The 19,903-nt window shown below is 47.1% G+C and overlaps 6 protein-coding genes across 6 annotated transcripts; 4 read left to right on the top strand and 2 right to left on the bottom strand.

The window, feature by feature from the left end:
• Positions 1-1,148: 1,148 nt before the first annotated feature.
• On the top strand, positions 1,149-2,107 carry BJ212DRAFT_1476047 (uncharacterized protein; the record flags this gene model as incomplete). Its single annotated transcript, XM_041339316.1, has 4 exons — positions 1,149-1,357; positions 1,411-1,720; positions 1,776-1,828; positions 1,882-2,107. The coding sequence occupies 4 exons, from the start codon at positions 1,149-1,151 to the stop codon at positions 2,105-2,107; spliced, it is 798 nt and encodes a 265-aa protein (XP_041198482.1).
• Positions 2,108-6,346: 4,239 nt separating this feature from the next.
• On the top strand, positions 6,347-7,476 carry BJ212DRAFT_1444459 (uncharacterized protein; the record flags this gene model as incomplete). The annotated part of the gene is made up of 2 exons (XM_041337963.1): positions 6,347-6,627; positions 6,684-7,476. 2 exons carry the CDS (start codon positions 6,347-6,349, stop codon positions 7,474-7,476), a joined length of 1,074 nt encoding a protein of 357 aa, XP_041198481.1.
• Positions 7,477-7,633: 157 nt separating this feature from the next.
• BJ212DRAFT_1476045 (proliferating cell nuclear antigen, N-terminal domain-containing protein) lies at positions 7,634-8,990 on the bottom strand (the record flags this gene model as incomplete). Its single annotated transcript, XM_041339315.1, has 6 exons — positions 7,634-7,699; positions 7,756-7,941; positions 7,993-8,513; positions 8,569-8,782; positions 8,831-8,883; positions 8,939-8,990. 6 exons carry the CDS (start codon positions 8,988-8,990, stop codon positions 7,634-7,636), a joined length of 1,092 nt encoding a protein of 363 aa, XP_041198480.1.
• Positions 8,991-9,052: 62 nt separating this feature from the next.
• BJ212DRAFT_1322261 (uncharacterized protein) lies at positions 9,053-10,574 on the top strand. Its single transcript, XM_041334457.1, has 3 exons — positions 9,053-9,564; positions 9,618-9,728; positions 9,782-10,574. Exons 1-3 carry the CDS (start codon positions 9,451-9,453, stop codon positions 10,196-10,198), a joined length of 642 nt encoding a protein of 213 aa, XP_041198479.1. The 5' UTR covers positions 9,053-9,450; the 3' UTR covers positions 10,199-10,574.
• A 257-nt stretch (positions 10,575-10,831) lies between these two features.
• BJ212DRAFT_1444457 (uncharacterized protein) lies at positions 10,832-12,566 on the bottom strand (the record flags this gene model as incomplete). The annotated part of the gene is made up of 2 exons (XM_041337962.1): positions 10,832-12,292; positions 12,357-12,566. The coding sequence occupies 2 exons, from the start codon at positions 12,564-12,566 to the stop codon at positions 10,832-10,834; spliced, it is 1,671 nt and encodes a 556-aa protein (XP_041198478.1).
• Positions 12,567-12,755: 189 nt separating this feature from the next.
• BJ212DRAFT_1260546 (diphthamide biosynthesis protein) lies at positions 12,756-14,797 on the top strand (the record flags this gene model as incomplete). The annotated part of the gene is made up of 11 exons (XM_041330122.1): positions 12,756-12,929; positions 12,985-13,103; positions 13,156-13,233; positions 13,287-13,462; positions 13,521-13,750; positions 13,803-13,944; positions 13,997-14,166; positions 14,219-14,345; positions 14,396-14,485; positions 14,537-14,626; positions 14,676-14,797. 11 exons carry the CDS (start codon positions 12,756-12,758, stop codon positions 14,795-14,797), a joined length of 1,518 nt encoding a protein of 505 aa, XP_041198477.1.
• Between the last annotated feature and the right edge of the window lie 5,106 nt (positions 14,798-19,903).

Below are 19,903 nucleotides of genomic sequence, written 5' to 3'. Positions count from 1 at the left end.
TATAGAGACTTGCTTATCGTCCTCAGCAACAACCCTATCATCGCATCGCACTGACCTCATGCAGATCTATGTAGGTTGCAGCAGCCTGTCAGCGATATATTTTGAGAGTGGGCATCTTGCACGATCAAACTCATCGCCTCCATCAGTTATTGATAGGTTCCCGTGCGTAGAGACCAAGTTCAACATCTATCATATCCAGAGCCTGGCCAAGGTGTCACGCCACAGGCGAAGCTCTGTTGCCGCAGTGCACCATCGAGTCACTGATACGACTCAAAGGCAGTGACAAGTGGAAACACATTTTGTTCATCTGTCACGGTCATTTTTGGTTTTTAATTTGTATCGCATAAGTGAGACTCGACAATTTTGGTATTACTCACCTCCTTCGCAGGTCTTTAGTGTCCCAGCGCTGCAGTTCCTGCTCCTGTTTCTAGAGAACTTCAGAGTCTACAGAATCAGAGACTGATCATGGTATTCAATTTATTTGAGGGTCCACTTTGTGATCATATGGCGTTTGAACTGGAGGTGCCTTACATAATTACGTCAACGTTCAACGTTCGGCAAAAATAAAAACGCCCTTCCGAGTCCTACTCAAGCGCACGTGTGGGCCGGGAGTCACGGTTGGTCTCCCATATTATTTCCCTTGCAGGTCTTCTGTATGCCGGTGCTCAGTTTCCCACTCCTTGCGTGCGTTTCGACCCTGATATTCCCCATTTTGCACTCATGGCAACACTCTCTTCAAAGTGAGATGGGGCAGTTCTAGTAGTTATGTTGCGCTAATAACCGTGACATATAATAGACCGTGTGGAGAGGTCTCGAAATACCCTGCAGCGCTATCTCCTTGGCCATCCTCGTCGATCCACGTGTCTCTTCAATCTTGCCAATGACCTTCACGACAGATTCGAGCAGCGTGGACCTGGCTCCCTGTGTGACCTGGACGAGGCCATTGAATTTATCAGGCCGCACTGAAGCTCCATCCCCCTGGCTATTCTTATCGAGTCTTGACACGCAACTCTTAACAGCCTTGCCAACAGCCTTCGAGGTACATTTTAGCTGCAGGGTATCACGTCTGACCTCGATGAGGCGATTGAGCTCCATCAGGATGCGCCACTCCTTTGTCCCACAGGTCATTCTGACATTCTGATCGATGCATGTCTCTCAACAATCTTACTCTCAGCTTTCACGACAGAGTTGAGCAGCGTAATATCCCATCTGACCTTGATGAAGCAATTGAGATTGAGCTTCACCGGGCTGCACCACTCCTCTGCCCCCCTAGCCATTCTGGTCGATCTGTGTCAGGTGATATCGGCGCTGCCTTGGCGGAAGAGTTCAAGCGGCTGAGTTTCCGCCTTTGTAACATGTTCGATCGGACCAGTCCCTGCAAATCCGGCAGTATGATGACGTTTCGCGCAGCTGCATGCTCCCTGACCTTTTTCGTTTCTTCTTCCCTCCATTGTTTTCTGACCTTAAGAAAGTGGCTGTTGATAGTTCAGTCATCATTGTCAATGCTAGTAAATACAGCTGTGACGCCTTGAGCAACCAGGATCCTATCCACATTCCGCTTGGTATCATGCGGACCGAAGTCTCTGAGTTGTCCGACGACTTTCAGTTCCTCGCAGATAAATTTGGTCCTTCTGATTATCAACACAAGCTTGCCAGCATCCTCCGCAAGCTTATCATCGCGTTGTTGACCCTGCGGGTCCAAGCTTTTAGGGAATCCAAAGTACAACCTGGCTCGCGTGTCTGGTGCCAAGTTCACACTGCTTCTCTACATGCAGCGGACCCTACGGGAAGAGATGCAACATTACTTGTCCCGCATTGACTTCTCCTCGTACGCCCCGACATTGGCAACTCTCATTCATGCGAGAAAGCAGCTTTCTCAAGATGGCGTCCCCGCAACATTTCGTTGCGACTGGTCAAGCAAATCCAGACAAAGAAGGAACTCCGTTCTGTCGCTTCCGAGCTTGCCTTTGTCGCCCAGCGTATCGCACCCGTCGTGTCGTCCTTCGCGTCGCTCGAGGACAGCGACGCAACGGTCGAGGGTGCACTTGATGCACTAAACCATAACCAGTGGCTTCACCTGGCCTACTACGGAATGCCGAATCGATAACAACCATTTGAATCTTCTTTCGCAACGTGTCATGGGCGGTTGATGATCAAGGATATCCGATCCAACTGGTAGGACCCGGAGTGTTTGCGTTTAATTCGATGAGGATTCAAGGATTTGTTTGGCACGCCGTTCCAAAATTAGCGAGTTTATGGCGCTTTAGCTGAGCTTCATGCAACATCAAGCCAATCGAGAGCTAGTAATTGGTACGCCTTTGCCGGATTCCACTGAGGAGTTCTAGGCGTCACCAGCGTCCATTCGGTCAACGGCCACTGTGCGCTGGGTGTGCACGTCTGTTATGTATAACCTTACTTTTCAAGGTGCTTTTTTTGATTCAATCTTGATGAATTGCCTTCCTTAGCATAGTCTTGCGAGAATTATGTTGCTACGTTATAATTGGATGGTGCAACAGTGATCACAATGATATGCCTCGGTGCGTCGAAGACATGTTGACTGAGCTGTTCCTGGCTGTCTTGATGTTGCTGGTCAGTCTGCTTTCTAATGAAGCTCTAGAGTTAGTTTATGATTAGATGAAACTAATGCAGAACATGCAGAACAGCATTGAAACACATTCCTTCACCGATGCTCTCTGTCACACAATGAGTCTCTGACAGCAGTTAGTCTAATGATTAGCTGTCCACTGATGCAACTGATGCAGAACTGCCGAACAGCATCGGATTCGGAACATCATTTGTTTCACCGAGTGATTTTCAGCGCCTTCCAAAATTTCCAATCATGCACTTGCTCCAATCGAGGGCTTCTGATCATGGAACTGCTTGCCGATTCTAATTATTTCAATAGTTGCTGTGATCAATCAAGAGTCTCACTCGAGGAACCAATATCCAGACTGATCGCTATAAAAGCGCTGGGTAGTGGTATGTCCGCAGACATTCAAGTTCTATACGCCCTATCCAGATATGACCATAGTCTCAAATGTTCCCGCTTTCTTACCGTTTATCGGTAATGCTACTCTTAACAGCTATTTTGCAGGTCCGTAGAGAGCAAGTGGGATGAAGATGGTTACGTCTCACTATCACTGACCGGGTTTGCAGTTGTATCTTCTGCCGCGGTGGTGTATGATTGGGGTGAGCGAAATAACACTTTCCGAGGGTATTGATATTTATACGGTATTCAAGCATTAACATTCGGACAAGAGGTAAGTTGATGTCACCGGCACTGCCGTCTCACTAAGAATGTTTTAATAGTTCGAACTGGTCTGGGTAAGCAATGTCCTGTTACAAAAGCAAACTGGATATCAATGCAGTTGACTCAGAGCAGAGGCAACGTTGGTCCTTCATGACCGTCCTGTATATTTGTGTATGTTATGTTATGAGTTGACATGTTGTGCTGAGCCGACTTCAACCTATGCTAGGTGCGCTATGCTGGAATACTATCTTCTGGGTAAGTTTTCGAGGCTAATAAGTTGAAATTGCACTGTACTGATGAGCCATTTCTCACAATTAGGATCAACATACTATGTATATATCCCAAAATACACCGCGGTCGTTTATTCTAACTTGCGGCATGTAGGGTATCTCCCATTCTTGATAACAGACTTAGTGAGTATTCTGCACCGATGCTTCCCATTCCAATTCATTTGCTAACTACACTCCCACATAGGAGTGAGTGATATTTTCAGCCCTCTTATTATGTTGAACATAACAACTGCAACAGCTGTAAGTTCATTCGAAGCATCGAGTCCATCAAATCACATCCGTAACCTGGGTTTTTAGGCCTCATCGTTTACTTCATATGGACATGGATCCCTGTCGTCGTCAATGCTATGCTGGGTAGTGAGTTCAACTGCAGTGGCTTATTGATATTGGCTTGACTGAAATATCATCCAAGTCATCATCATGATTCAGATACATGCCATGTATGAACGATCGAAAAAGATGCTTGTCTTTCTCGTTGTAGTCTTGCTGGCTTCCACGATCGCCTCCGGCGTTATCACGGTAATGGCAAACATCGGTATTTCAGCAGGTAAGGTTTAAATTTTATTGATAAAACCCTCAAGCACATAAGACTCATGGACAAAAACCAGAGGAATCCGTCCTTTTTGGCTACCATGTGTCTTTTCGCAAATGGCGCATACCAGATAGATCTGGGTATCGAGATTGTGATATCCACTGCTATATGGGAGATCCTTGCCTTCATTCTTGCAGCCTGGATTGTCATAAAACACTTCCGTCAGCTGTGGCAATCTCCGACAGGATCGACCATCGGGGACTGTTTTAGGGTGTTAACTAAAAGTCATGCATTTTACTTTGTAGCGTGAGTTCGGTGGTTTGGATATTATTATCCTGTTTCGCTAAAGTTTCGCATGTGTCAGCTTTGCTGTTGTGACTTGCTTCAACCTAGGCTCAATGTCGTCTACAAATATCATGGTGTGCCAACCTGCGACTGAGCATCTGTGTCTGTCCACTCATCATCATTTCTGCAAGACTCATCGTCTATTGGAAATATCATTTATTCCGCTATTCGCCAAATTGCCCAGGTGTTGCAAATGTTTGTGCTGGGACCGCGTCTGATCCTCAGCATTCGCGAATATCACGTTAAGCTCGTGGCCAGGTCCGACGAGGGAACAGGCATGATATCCATTTATTTCCGGGCTGGTGGCGATGCATTAACTGGTGGAGATGCCTAGCACAGGAAACGATTCAAATGATCAACCACAGGACTGTATCACAGGGGCATGTAGATTTTATTAGTATTGTTGTGGTATGTCTTTAGAGTTTCGTTGGGATATTTATTTAGTGTTCCGGAGTGATTTGAAAGATAGAATTAAATCTAGCAATTCACAATTGCAATTCAGAGTCCAGAAATGGCTCTTGCATAAAATTTGAGATGATTTTGTTCCCATGTTTACCATGCTGCGACCTTTGCAGTGTGCACACTGCAGTTAGTATAGGGGGCAAACCTACTTTAGGCTGAGTTCCGACAATCCGAAGCCCAGCTTCATCTGGCTCCTGCTAGAGACGTCACGGTGACACGATCTAGCTGTGTTGGGGTGGTCGTAGCGTTAGCTCGGGGTGGGACGCAAGCAGGTGGAGCCACTGAGAGGGTGCAAAGAACGATAAGGATAACGAGTGAGGATATGTGGAGTATGCCGAACTCGACTTCGACGGTAGGTTGATCCGACGAGCTAAGTCATCCAGCACCTGGATAATGCCAGCACGATTAGCACTTAGCGCGCTGGCAAAACTTGGCAGAACTCTCAAACATATTGCATCCTATCCTCCAAGCTTCAGATCCCACCTGTTGAACATCTTCGAAAACTACAGGGATAGTTCCTTTGTCAACCTGTTCCAGCTCTGCGAGATCGTGAACCTTTCCCATCAAGATTTTGTACCCTTCCAGCTGGGGATCAATAGCTGATGGGAATTCTGCAATGCATTGCTCAATCTCGTCGAAGGTGGCTGCGACCTTATCTTCTATTAGCTTTCTGTGTCTGAGTTGCCTTCTGTCTGCCCAATGGCGACACCTTTCTGCAATAAGGCCTTGCGAGCTTCATTGCGAACAGATGGTGGAGCATCCAGGTACTCTTTGGGGTTTGTCACATTGTGAGATGCGAGAGACAGCGATTATCTCGGTCTTCAATGCATTGACCACTGCTGCTTGTTGGAGTACAATAGCTGCACTTCCAGAATTTTTGGCGGGATTTGTTATTGAATTATTCGAGTTCCATGAGGTTATTGGTGAGGATTCTGGCTGGTGGGCGGTCGCCCGGATGCTCTTCGTTAGGATGAGTCTCCAAGTGCAGGGATGGTGCAAATGATATGGCTTAATAGGCGGTAAAAAAACATGGTGATCTTATTACTGATCATGAACTAATAAGTGGATTCAAGTTAATGGCGAATCTGTGAAATCTGTTAGATGGTCGAAGTCGCCCTCTACGAAACATTAAACTCCGACTAGTTCATCCTTGATTGATACCCTCGCGATCTCAGTCTCTGAATCCATAGCTATAGACTGATGACCAGCTCGAAAATTATACAGTATGTCGCTACCCCACGGACACTGGCGCCAGGCGTACACGATCACATTTTGAATCTGACCATCTATGTTGGACGAAGTACCCGGTCCGCTAGGCTTATTTCGAATGTCGAATGTCCTCCGTCTCGTTTGAAACATCCGGAGGAGTTATTTAACGTGCTGAGTAGAAGAAATGCAGGCTACCTCAACCTCAGTCGCATTCCGAGCATTGCCCTGTGCTCAAGGGCCTGAACAACTCGGTGCGCTATGGATTGCGACAACCCCTGCAGTCCATATGGTGATGCTTTGCCTAAGGCTCTTATCCGATCTGACATCTGGTTTTCGGATGGCAATATCGTCCTTATCGCCGACTCCGCAGCCTTCAAGGTCCACCACGGTCAACTCGAAAGGCACTCGGAGGTGTTCCGTGACTTGTTTTCCGTTCCACAGCCCGTCGACCAGAGCCTCATCGACGGTTGTCCTTCGGTTGAGCTGCACGACCGTCCGACAGATTTATACCACCTCCTCATTGCGTTGTATGACGGAATGTGAGTATCTAGCGCTGTCTTGGATTTAGAATTAATGCTCACAGCATTATGAGTAGCTACTTCCAGAAGCACACTGCAGCAGATTTCATTGCCATTTCTGCTGTGCTTCGTCTCTCCACGAAATACTTCATCGAGCACTTGCGCGAGCGCTGTATCGCCCGTCTTGCGATAGACTGGCCCACATCACTTCCTGAATGGGATCGCAGGGAGCACGACGGGACAGATAGTGAGGGCCGCTATAACCCCCGCGAAATCTTCCCCCACCCCATCCTAATGCTTAAACTCGCTTACGAGCTCAACCTCGACACTTTCCTCCCCATTGCGTTCTACGACCTCTCGCGGTACGGCCCCAGCAAGATCCTCACCGGCACCCGTGGTCCACCACCGATCTTCTTCACTGAAGGCGAGCCCGAAGGTCAGCTGATCCGCCTCTCAGACGATCATCTGTGCGCGACGTTCCTGGGTCGCGAAGCTGCGCAGTTGTATATACATACCTTCCTCGAATCTGCACTTCGCGACCGTCCGTCCACCAACTGTGCGAACGTGGGGAAGTTGAGTGCCGTGCACTGCATTGAGTCGTTCTACTTCATACACCTCAATGTTCTGCGTTCTGTCGGTGGAATTGCATGCGGACGTGACGCGGACCCGCTGCACACGCTTCTACAAGCTGCAGAGATGTTGGAAAGGACCGATTTTTCAGATGGGGTGAAGACGTGCGGGTTAAGAATGTGCTCGGTCTGTAAGACCGAATTTATTGATGCCGTCAAAAAGGCAAGGCTGGAGGTATGGGAGCTGATTCCAGAGTGGTTTGGACTCGGGGAGCCAAGATCTGTGGAGGATATGAACTAGATTTACAGTATTTATCATGGTACTATAGCGGCAGAATGCGCAGTTATCTCAACACACCTAGCTTATTGTACACAAAAGGCATGAAAAGCGATGAATTATCATAGATACAAGACCGGATTGGCACGGGGGATGAGTGATATACAATGAGAGAGTACGTTCATTCCTCGCCAATTTTTGGTGCGAGGTAGTACTTGATCTCGCCTTGTCCGAATTTGTACGATACCTAACCATAGCACAGTTTGTTAAGAATAGTCGACCAACATTAAGAACTAAACGTACAAGAAGTGGGACGTCATTGCTCATCATGAGCTGTACCGTGTTTGATAGTGCTGAGCTCTTTGAGAAGTTGACGAGGTATTTCAAGCTGAACGTCAACGATACGTGTTGATTCATTTCAATGAGGACCCCTCCATCTGCGGGAGTCTCGTCCGACTTCTTCACTTTCTTGGCGGGCTTGCCGTTGGACTGGAGTACTGGTCAAAGAGTGGAATGAAAATTGGAACGATGACGACCCACCTTTGCGGGTGCTTTCTTGCGCTTCTTACCATTTTTCTTATCTCCCTCATCCTCATCCTGTTCCTCCTCACCCTCATCGTCCGACTTGGGTTTGAACTCCTCCTGGTCTTCATCCTCTTCCTCACCCTCCATCTCGACGTCAGCATCTTCTTTCTTCATATTCTTTTCCTTCTTGATCTTCTTTTTACTGCTGCTTCCTTCCTCGTCGTCGTCATCGTCGTCGTCTTCCTCCTTAGGCTCTTCATCCTCCTTGCCATAGTTTGCGTATTTCTCTCGGGCAGCCTCAGTTTGCTTCAACAGTACGTTACCGTTTGCGGCTTCTCCTTCACTTGCAAAACGCACGCCTTCCTTCGAAACCTCGATCCGGACAGACTCGCCCAATTGTGACAGGTCTCGGACAATCCTCGTGAATTCTGACGCGGTCATGGTAACTCGTGCATCGTACTCTGTATCCGGAATACCAAGGGTCTCGGCATCAATATCCATGAGTTTCATGTCATACTCCGCGATTCGATCAGAACCTTGGCGTAGGCTCGTTCATGAACATGGTTTTGGAATATCACAAAAAGGGCTCACTTCTTGCTTCATAGACAAGGTTTAGAATGTCGGCATCATCGGAAGCCTTGATAATACAGATATCATCATCCTTGGCACACTTGAGGACTTTCGTGAGGGAGTTGAGATTGACACCCAGAGGCATTGGGCGGTCACAGCGATACTTTTTGAAACCTGTTGCATCAAGCTTGACGGCAACGAGAGCTACATGGGAGTTGTCCATGGCTTGAAGGTTCTAAGAGCCATCATCATAATGAGATGACTGTTGGTGTAAAAAACCTACGATTCCTTCCTCATTGCACTCAAAGTTAGCGTCTGTTACCAACTCTTTAATGGCTACGAAATTTTGATGAATCAGTCACGCCACGAGTGTCGACGAGATATAGCTTACAGTCTAGCAGACGCTTGAGAAGGGCTGCTTCTTGGAGTCTTGCTTCCAGCATGATGAGCGCAAGAGAAAGAGAACGAAGAGAAAGGGAAGGAGATTAGACGCGTCTACGTCGCGTTGAATGGACCATTTCAAGCGGAGACGGACAAGTCCATGGACCGCGTCTTTACGCGTCATGTCACATTTTGTCACAAAGTAGGGACCTGTCACGTTATGCCGATCGGCACGAAAACCCACCAAGTCGAGCGATGTCACCGACTATCACCACGCTCGTCTAGATCTGAGGCTTTGACCTAAGCGACTGGATGATCTTGAAGTTGCTCGTAACCACATTTGTGTCTCTAAATTCGAATTCAAACTACATACTATTTGTGGTCCACTAAAACAAACATATGCTGTGGTAGCGTGGCTGATCTTTGGCTTTTTTGTCCTAACAAAAGCGTCTTCGATTTATAACCGCTGGAATACTGCTCTGCCACCTCAAAATATCTGTCCTACCCGGGTCTCTCATCATCATGACTACTCAACAAGCCAACCTCACGGACCGTAGCAAACTTCGCATGGAGCGGCTCAGGCTCGAAGAGCTAGAGCAGCAACGCTGGGAGCAAGAGGCACTTGTAATGCCTGAAGTGCGTAGCTATGTATTCTCTTCAGCGTTGCACAGCGCTTACTGTCAACAAAGGCGCTCAATCAAGCTCTCCTAATGTCGTTTGCCTCGGTTAAGACTGAATTCAGTGACCTTGATGGACTCTCATGGTCACGCTACCCTGTTCCTATAGTTCCTAATCCATGGGTACGCTGTCATCCTCCTCTCCTCCGCTCTGTCTTGTATTAATATTCTCTCAGGCGATAGACGAACCACCCCCCACTCCAACACCGGATTATCCCGAGTTTAGCGAATTCCCTGACGAGCCAGAATACTCTCAACGGTCACAAACCCCCTCACCTTACACTATTTCATCTCTCACTGGGCTGACCTCTTTCGCACCTGGAGAAACCATTCGCGCAGCCCGAGCCCCAAATAAATCGTCTCGGTCTCCCTTGTTGCCTACAAACCAGTTCACTCCGGATTCGAACATTTCAAGATGCTCTGATCACAGAAGACTCTCGTCTTCACCGGCCACAATCTATCACATGTCACCAAATTCACCAAGCGATGCTCGCTATCCACTCCGCCAGCTACCTTCATTCGACACATCTATACAACCCCGAATATCCATTCCCTCAAAACGCCGCAAATCTAATTCACAACAACTTACATAACATCATATTCATGATCGCATCCCCTCGTCTATAACGTTAACAGAAATGCTTTGTATCAATACTACCAGTGTAGCTGTAAGCTTAGAGTTTCGATGGACTGCCTTGGATATTATCACATCGTTTTGCGGGATCATCGAAATGCTGAATGGAGAAGGGAATTCGAAGTTCTGATTGACGTTATATGTTAATATATCATGCCTTGAGGCCTTTCGGATCATAATATCGATGACACGCTGCCCTCTCGGTCCATCAGCGGTCTGGAGATTTGTAGTGTAAGGCAACGTCTACCTCGAAATACCGGACTACATTGTGATACTATAGATATGATTCAATTCAAATTTCGAAAACGCACCCGTCTTTATTCCCCACACGTTCACCCACAGGCAGCATGCGGTCAGGATTTTCAGCCGTGTGAATACCCATCATGATCAGTACGACGCATTCGGTATTCGGTATTCTGACCCTGGTATATTTCCAGTCCTAACAAGATAACGTGATAGCTGGTCGAGAACAAGTAACCATCACATGTGAAGTATTTCCACGTAGTGCATATCTACAATAGTGATGTGTCTCAGCCGATAATTTGAATAAGCAACGACGACCGAGTTCAAACGTGTCCGCAAGCCACAGTACTTATACAACAATGCACGAATCACTGGCCTTGATGTCAACCTTGTCCATCAACAAGCGAGTCCTCATCCTCAGGTCCTCAACTTCCTCTTGCAGAGCCCTCGATTTCTCCCTTTCCTCATTCCGGAGCTGAATAAGGACAGGCAAGATATCCCTAACGCTCTTCCAAGGATGAAAACGTCTTGTTATCTCCACCCGCACGTCATCATCGAGTAAACGACACGAACGGATGCCAAACGATATCCAGGTTACGCCAACTTCAAGTTTGCAATTGGGTGGACACAGATGGCTCAGGAACGCAGCAACGGCTTCCGGGTCGCGTGCTCGCGACGTTCCTACAGACAAGAAACAAAGGGCTGCAAAAGGCTTCAATTCTAGCGTAGGAGGGATATTTACAGGGTTGGCGTCAATGAAAAGACCTAGCCGGCGTAGCTTTGGGCAGTGGCGGGCAAAGGGGACGAGTGCTCGCAAGTCAAGTGTAAATTCGTGCATGACAAGTGGTTCCTCATTCAGAGTTAGACTCTCGAGGGACGGCCACCGGCATGCAAGTTCCTCGATCTCCTCCAGAGTAATGTTGATCGGGTATTTGTGCATGACCTGAAATGTAACGAGATTCGGGAACGAAAGTAGCGGTGTAAGTGTATTGAACGTGATTTGGTTTGCGGGGACTAGCTCCAATTCTCCAGTGATGTGGTGCGCTAGTAAGACGTACAATTCGGAGAGACGGCAGCATCGTTCTGAGAGCATGACGAATAGCATGTGCAATTCCTCGGGTTTATGTTCAACATAGGTATTGATGTATAGGGATGTGAGATTGATGGGCGCAAAATCCGCATTCATGAATCGCATGACATGTTCAATGCGAGCAGTAAAGGCTAGGTCCCACAACGCGGGAAATGCTCCTTGCTCAAGGACAGGCGAAAAGGTGTCCACGTCCTTTTCTTCGCCATATCCTTGCTCGTGCCCATACTCGAATTGCACGATGTTGACGTGTTTCATCCGCGAAAGCTCAGAAACGATGCTCGACGTGAGGAAAAATTCGGGGAAAATGACCTTTTTCAGATCCGGAAGGCCTCGAAGAAGTTCCAGGATGGCTGTCTCAATGTATTGCACGCGATAGGGGACGCGGAGATCAAGTGAGTGGAGGTGCGGCGCGCGGACGCAGACGTCGAGAAAAAATGAAACTTTATCTTTGTAGCGGAGAGGAGGCGCCGATATAACGAGGTGCTTCAGGCGCGGATGCATGAATAGTGTGGCTCGTTCCATGCAATCAACATCTTCATAGATCCACTCCAGAGTATGCAGGTTCGGGAGCATATCGAGTGTTGTCCTCGTCCTGGCCATATCATCGAGCAAACCTGTATAGTGCACGTCACTGTCCTGCTGGAATCGCAGAATGCGCACACGGTTGGCATATTTCTGGAATCTCGCCCAGTCCCTTGAGTCCGGTAGTCCATCGAAGAACTAGAACATATCGAACCGAAAACAAAATCAACAGGACAACGGCAAAGGAGACAGGATGACGTACATTGTACCGTCCCCTTATCTTGTATGGTCTCAAGAGAGCAAGAAGTCGGGAAAGATCATCTACCTCTTTCCAAATGATGTCCAGGGCAATCTCTGACCATTGCTTGCAAACGCACACATTGTTCACATGGTCAATTTCGTCCACAAAGCTGAGGATGATTCCCAACAATTCCGGAATAAACAGCACTCTATGAGGCTGCACGACGGACATCAAGGATACTTGAAAGGATACTACTGTGGTTTTTGTACCATTTGATCATGCAAGTGCTGGCACTGGGAAACAACTGAGACAAGGTTTGTAACTGTGAGTCCGAATCTCGGCAAGTCCCGCCACGCCGCCAGAGTTGTCCCTTGCTTCTGATTCTTTGATGCTAAACACACTGGACCTACACAGACAGAAATGACAGACGTTCCCGCTGTCTCTACTTTTTCAGCCTCAGGAGAGGATGCGATTACCCGCACCATAGAGTTGAATATAGACTCATCTACGCAAAACATAGTTCCGTCCAACTTCCTCGAAATTTATGAGATCGAACGAACAGTAGCCGCGATTGTAGAAGGGAACTTCAAACGAGTGAGATCGGTCGATCTTGCTTTGCTCAGGCTGATCATAGATCATACTAGCATAGATAGCTCTCCAGTTTCCTGATGAACTCTTGTGCCATTCTGTCCCAATCTACCGTCTACTCAAAAGTAAAGCAGGCGAGGGTCATGACATCTATGTCTTAGCCGACACTTCCTACGGAAGGTTAGTCACTATTCAGTGTAGAAGGCACCTTTTGACCAGATTCGAACTCTAGCTGCTGTGTTGACGAGGTTGCGGCACAACACGTCGATGCAGATCTAATCGTGCATTACGGTCACGCTTGTTTAAGCCAGTGCGTACCCGAGATCTACCCCCAATTGAATACAATGTGACGTTCTCCTATAGACCTTCTAGGCTGCCCGTAGTCTACGTCTTTGGAAAGAAGCCTATTGATGTTGACGACTGTATCAACCAACTCGGTCAATGTTTAACCACTCGATTACAGCAAGATACAACCAGTAATAGCAATAATCGACATACCATTTTACTCCGTTACGATGTAGGATATTCCTGCCATGGAGGTGATTCAAGTTTCTTCTTGAGATGTTGCTATGCAACGTAAACTTACCAGTAACGCAGACGTAATTGCACATAGGTTGGAGAGTGAACTGCAGTCCCTGAATACTAGGGTCTTGCACGACCCCCTCCCAACTAGGCTCCATCCTAAGACCGCCGTGCAAAGTCCCCAGACTTTCGAGCAGACTAGTGCAGAATCCGATGAAGATAACTTGACCAATGTCATCATCGCATATATTGGTGGCGAAAGCCTCAGCCTTGCAAATCTATTGATGACGCACTCTCATTGCGAGGTAAACCACCATGATTGTCATCTAATATTGGCGTCTTACGAGTTTTTTTTAGGTGTATGCATACGACCCATCTACGAGATCCGTTCGCTTGCAATCACATAGGACCAATAAGTTGTTAATGCGGCGCTTCGCGATGGTCCAGAGGGCACGAGATGCAGATGTTTTTGGTATCCTCGTTGGCACTCTAGGAGTTAGTCAGTGCTTTTGTTTCTCGTTGTCTTTGTGATCACTAACACACATCACTAGCATCATATCTACCCCTCATAGTCCACGTCAGAAAGCTTCTCACTCGCGCACAGAAGAAACGCTATACGATTAGTGTCGGCAAGCTGAATCCTGCAAAGCTTGCGAATTTCATGGAGATCGAGTGTTTTATTTTGATCGCGTGTCCTGAAAATAGTGTAATAGATGCCAAGGTTGGTCTGCTTCGTTGAAGTCAACGAATTGCTCACTCTCTGCAACGTACAGGAATTTTTAAGACCGATCGTTACCCCCTTTGAACTCGAGGTTGCACTTCAAGCTGAAGGCACCTGGAGCGGACGATATGTGCTAGATTTTGAGAAATTACTCGCCGGAGACTCTAAAAATGATTTTGGTACGCTTCCAACAGTGTTGCAGTTCGACTCTTTATAATACGGAATCTAGGTGTCGCTCCTGAAGATAATGGGGGCGATCCAGATCAACCGACTTTCTCCTTGGTCACTGGAAAATACCGACAAGCAAAACGCTACGGGAGTAAGTACAATCTCGACATACTTAATCTTATCTTACATCCCAAAGGTGAAGACAATGAGACGTCAACCGAGGGAACGTCAGCTTCTCTTACTCTTCGAAACCAAGATGGTGCTCTCTCGAAATTAGCTGACAGTGCGGCAGGTGAGTGATCAGCTGCCGTATGATGTTCTTTGTGTGATGTGTGGCGCAGCATTGTATCTTCATTCCCGCTCCTATCAAGGACTGGAGACTAAAATCGGGGAAGATTGTCCGTCTGTCCTGGAGCAAGGTCGTAGTGGCATCGCTCGTGGTTATTCTGACGATCATTCATAAATATATCACGCATTTTAATCTCGAAGAACGCTGTGGTGCCCCTCGAACTGCTTCGGGAAGTAACATTGTACAGCGCCTTGTCATCGGACAAAATTTCGAGATCAAGCACTGGTCGTATCATATCAAGTTATCTGACGAGAGATTCAAGAACCCAGCTACTGCTTAATTGAACGGTGGGACAAGCGGATTCATCGTCAGAGCTCTAGTTGAGCGTGATTGTCTTACAGTCGATTCTTCAACACTCTGTGCCATACGTTAGTGGTCATTTTGCCAATGTTTACGCTAATGACAACGCTCTCAGGCCCCAGTATAGTGATTGGGATCCAACTGTTCCTTTAGTCTTAGATTCAAATTCAGCGGGCGGCTGATGCAGGCATGCTTAGAAGACATCCCACCTTGCAACTCATATAATTACAGCTGCAACCCCGCACTGGGGCTGGGGTTTCATTCTGCATCATCGTCAGCATTCCACCTAATCATCGCACTTCTATGACACGCCAAACGAATTTCTTCTCCCTATCGCGGTCGCGTGCTTGATATATCTGCAGAACATCTTGGGTAGGTGTCCTGTCGAGTGCTTGCCTATCTGTATGGAATGAACTCTCAATAATAACGGTGCCGGTGCCAGCCCCCGACTCGCTTATTCCTGGCACGTTTGTGTCCACCGAATTAAATGCAAACCAGTCTTTTTATTTCATTTTGCGTTGGCAAATGACTGCTAATCCTATGTGACTCTACTGTCAATGTATGATATCCTTCGACTCGTAGACGTCCATCTTCACCAGTCTTAGCCAAGTGGTAAGCGTGACAGGACAGATATATGTTGCAGGTTCGAAAGCGAACCTGCTCGACAATCTTTTTCCTTCTACCACGCCTTGAACATGCACTCATGGATGGATCTTTCAGTGGTCATATCCAACTGGCACCACAACAGATTAGATCTTTGCTCTCTTGGGTGATGCGGACTCGAAACCTGCCTATAAATGATTTCCCCTCTACTCATGGATAGTTCTCATCAAAAACAGTTCTGGCCGAAGTAGTTACCACAACAGAATCGAAATCTGTTTCTCTTGGACTGTGCAGGTTCGAAACCTGTCGATGGCAAGGTTTTTTCTGTTGAATACCCCTTGACATTCGCTCGTGGATGGTTTCGTCGGAGGTTCATCTTAACTGGTCTTAGACAAGTGGTTACCACAACAGAATCAAAATCTGTTTCTCTTCGACTGCGCGGGCTTGAAACTTGCCGATCACAGGTTTTTGTATCAGAGCGCGCCTTGAAGATTCGCTCATGGACGGTTTCCTTGGAGGTTCATCTTGACTCGTCTTAGGCAAGTTGTCACCGCAATAGAATTGAAATCTGTTTATCTCGGCGTGCAGATGTTCGAAACCTGCTGACGACAAGGTTTTTTGCTATTGGAACACACCTCGACATTGACTCATGGATAGTTTCGTTGAAGGTGCATGTTAACTGGTCTTAGACAAGTGGTTACCACTACAGAATTGAAATCTGTTTCCCTTGGACTGCGCAGGTTAGAAACCTGTCAACGGCAAGTTTTTTATCAGAACACGCCTTGAAAATTCGCTTATGGATGGTTTCCTCCTAGCTTTTGTGAAAGGTGACGAGACTCGGACGAGGAACTAAGGACGGGAACGGACTCAGTCTTGGATCGAAAGACTCAGTATTAACTATGGATCATACCTAAGGACGGGAACGGACTGAGTAGAGTAGTAGTTAGTAAAGGGTAGAGTAGAACCGTAAACGAGAAAGCTCACCTCAGTCTTGGATCGAAAGACTGAGGGAGATTATTCGACGAGGGAAGGAATTAATACGTTGATTGAGACGGAGAATCAACAAGGAACGTGTATGACGCATGGCAGGAGGAGTGATTGTGTATGTAAAAAGGAAAAGGTTAAGTACGTATAAAGGTCATATCTTGATAGCTTTATCTCAACTCCATCCTGACGCAAGTGGTTACCACAACACAATCTAAATCTGTTTCTTGAACTGTGCTAGTGCAGGTTCGAAACCTGCCGACAAGATTTTTTCTCTTTCGGAACACGCCTTGAAGATACATTCATGGACAGTTCCTCGGAGGTGTATCTTAACTGGTCTTAACCAAGTGGTTTATGGAGTCAAAATCTGTTTCCCTTGGGCCGTGCAGGGTCAAAACCTCCCGACAACTTTTTTTTTATCCGAACATACCTTGGCATTCACTCATGGATGGTTTCATCGGATGCTCATCCTAACTAGTCTTAGCCAAGTGGTTACCGGTTACCACTGCAGAATCAAAATCTGTTTCTCGTGGCCCGCGCAGGCCAGAAACCTGCCGAACGAAAGGTTTTTTTCTATCCGAACAACATTCCTTGACGTTCACTCATGGATGGTTTCCTTGGATGCTCATCTGAACTGGTCTTAGCCAAGTGGTTGCTACAACAGAATCAAAACCTGTTTCTCTTTGCCTGTGAGGGTTAGAAACCTGCCGAATGAAAGGTTCTTTTTCTATCGGAACAAACATTGACATTCATTCATGGATGGTTTCCTTGGATGCTCACGTTAATTGGTCTTAGCCAAGTGGTTATCACAACGGAATCAAAATCTATTTCTCTGTGTCTGCGTAGGTCCGAAACCTGCCGAATGACAGGTGTATCTTCTATTTGAACATGTCATTCGGATGGTTTCCTCGGAGGTCCATCTAACTTATCTTAGCCAAGTGGTTGCCACAACAGAGTCAAAATCTGTTTCTCTTGGAGTGAGTTCGTAACCTACTGACAACATTTTGCGGTGTAGAGATCCTGAGTATGATCTGCGTTCAGACTCCTCAGACTTCATGGGGAGTCGGGACTACTTCTTTCATTTTCACTGCTTTGCAATCTCCAATCGCGAGTCTCTGTTGGCTCGCCGCGCAACAAAAGAAGTCAGTTCCTTTGCCCCCTTCTCGGAGGGACATATTATGACCTGTCACAGTCAAAGATTTTCTGCTCGTCAGGTATGCTCGTGCCAGAATTTCTGGATGGCGCTAGATTTGCGCCCAAATACCCAAACGCATCCTAGAAGCTTGGACATTGTGATATTACACAATGACCTTTCAAGGCAATTGTCCCCTGCTACAAACCATATAAAGCTCGACGCTCGCCTTCATCAAGCCAGTTCTCAATCGTATTTGCTCCAAGTCACAGACTCTCAGCTCGTCTCATCATGTCTAGCATTCTGATATCTCATTTTCCGGCACTTACAAGACCTGTAACGTCAATTTCAAGACTAATCAGGTGTTTGATTTGCAAGACGGAGGTGTCAAAGACGGCACTCCTATCACCGGTCGAGTCAACGTGAAGTTCAAGACCAACGAGATAAATGCTCGCTGGTGTCGATTCTGTGACTCGCAACTTGCCTACACAGCACTTAACCTGTGAAACGAACATGAAATATCAGGACGCACCTTAGCTGACAAACAGGTACGACTTGTTTAATGCTAGAACGAACATTTACTGTGGTTTCACTTACAGTCGGTGCCTCTCATTGGTGATATGATCCCAATTCTAATTGATTAAATTCTAGTGGAGAATGATTTTGCGCAACCTCCTAGGTAGTTTTTCATAACCCATTAACTCCACACTTGCATAGATGCATAGATGCAACATGTCATCGGTAAAACTCGGTAGCTAATCTTCAGTAGTACAGCACGTCCAGCAGTTGCCGTATTGGAACGGAACCATCATCTCTTGCCCGCACATATCAGCGGGGGGTTGGTAAGCCCAGCATGAGTCCAAACAGTTTTCGGGGGGAGCTGCCTTCACCCCAGTGACAGCGGCAAGGATGGCCAAGTAGACAAACTGAATAGGCTTCATGGTACCTGGTATGACTATACTTCAGTGACAGCCGTGAATATTAGGCAATGTGATGTACGCAAAGTTGCAGCTATGGCAAGTCCTAGAAGAGCTATGTGTTGATTCAGTGATGAGTGCATAATGTAGCGCAAGAGGACCACTCACCGCAAATGAGGTATTCGTCTCTGAGGTTTTTGCAACTCAACCGCGTTGAATTTATATTGTTTTTACTGATGACACTGAAAGGATGAGGCTAACTTCCAGAGTTATACTGATAGCTGGTCGCGAAGGCAACATCCCGAAGTGTGCCCGTGATGGCACGCGTGCCCTAGAAAACAAACATTATTCCGTTCAGCTGCCAGCAGGGTTTCGGCAACTACAAGAAGGATGGTTACAAGAATCGAGATCAATAATAGGCGTAAAACTCCTGATTGCAATATATGACCATGTAAATGCACCGCAATCAGCATGATCGCCAGCAAGAACTCACCAATTCACTGATGCACCCTTGTCTTGGACTACACCATCGCAATATCGGAAAGGATTTCGTCACATTGGAATATAAAGCAATATATGACCATGTAAGCGCACCGCAATCAGCATAATCGCCAGCAAGAACTCACCGGTTCACCGTGACTGATGCCGCCCTTGTCTTGAACTACACCGTCGCAATATCGATGCTTCCGTGCAGCGGTCTCGATGGCACTCCGCTATCTCCATGTCTGGTTATTGCCCGGTCGCTGTTCTCGAATAGAAAAGCATCCCCGCGCTCACATTGTTGAAATTCCGCGATCACGGATGTTGAACAACACACGCAGCTGGCAGTCTAATATATCATTTTATCTAAATTTTATTTTTTGTTCACCTGCTTGTTCACACAGCAATATATACTCGTTCGCGAAAAAAAATAAAATGGACGAAATAACATAGAATTGAGTGGGGCTACTCGAGTATTTCATTCCCGAACGAGTCGCAAGGCGCAGGCTCATGTCATGATCGGTCCTTCTTCGTGTGAAGGATTGACGGTGAGGTTTGCAGTCTGAGTCTCGCTTAAGACTGCAAACGTGGCACGTGACGACTCAGCCACAGCGCCGCCTTCCTCTCCTTGGGCTCATTTTCCAATCGCGCTCCACCTGGACCTGGACCACCGACGATCAGCACGATCGGCGTCCGTCCAAGACTTGGCAGGGCCGGAAGAGAGTCGGGTAGCGCGGGTGAGCACTGGCGCAGATATTGATGAAGGCATGTCTTCGGTGCTTAGTGTTCCTGCTGGGCTGTACA

The sequence above is a fragment of the Suillus subaureus genome (assembly GCF_016647635.1).
Source record: "Suillus subaureus strain MN1 chromosome Unknown BJ212scaffold_3, whole genome shotgun sequence".
Lineage (NCBI taxonomy): Eukaryota > Fungi > Basidiomycota > Agaricomycetes > Boletales > Suillaceae > Suillus > Suillus subaureus.
This window is presented reverse-complemented; position numbering and strand designations above follow the sequence as displayed.

Bases quoted from the DNA above. Each gene is read 5' to 3' on its own strand.
- BJ212DRAFT_1322261 (XM_041334457.1), top strand. From the start codon at position 9,451: ATGACTACTCAACAAGCCAACCTCACGGACCGTAGCAAACTTCGCATG. The intron at 9,565-9,617 runs GTGCGTAGCTAT...CTGTCAACAAAG, and splicing joins AGGCACTTGTAATGCCTGAA to GCGCTCAATCAAGCTCTCCT. The intron at 9,729-9,781 runs GTACGCTGTCAT...ATATTCTCTCAG, and splicing joins CTATAGTTCCTAATCCATGG to GCGATAGACGAACCACCCCC.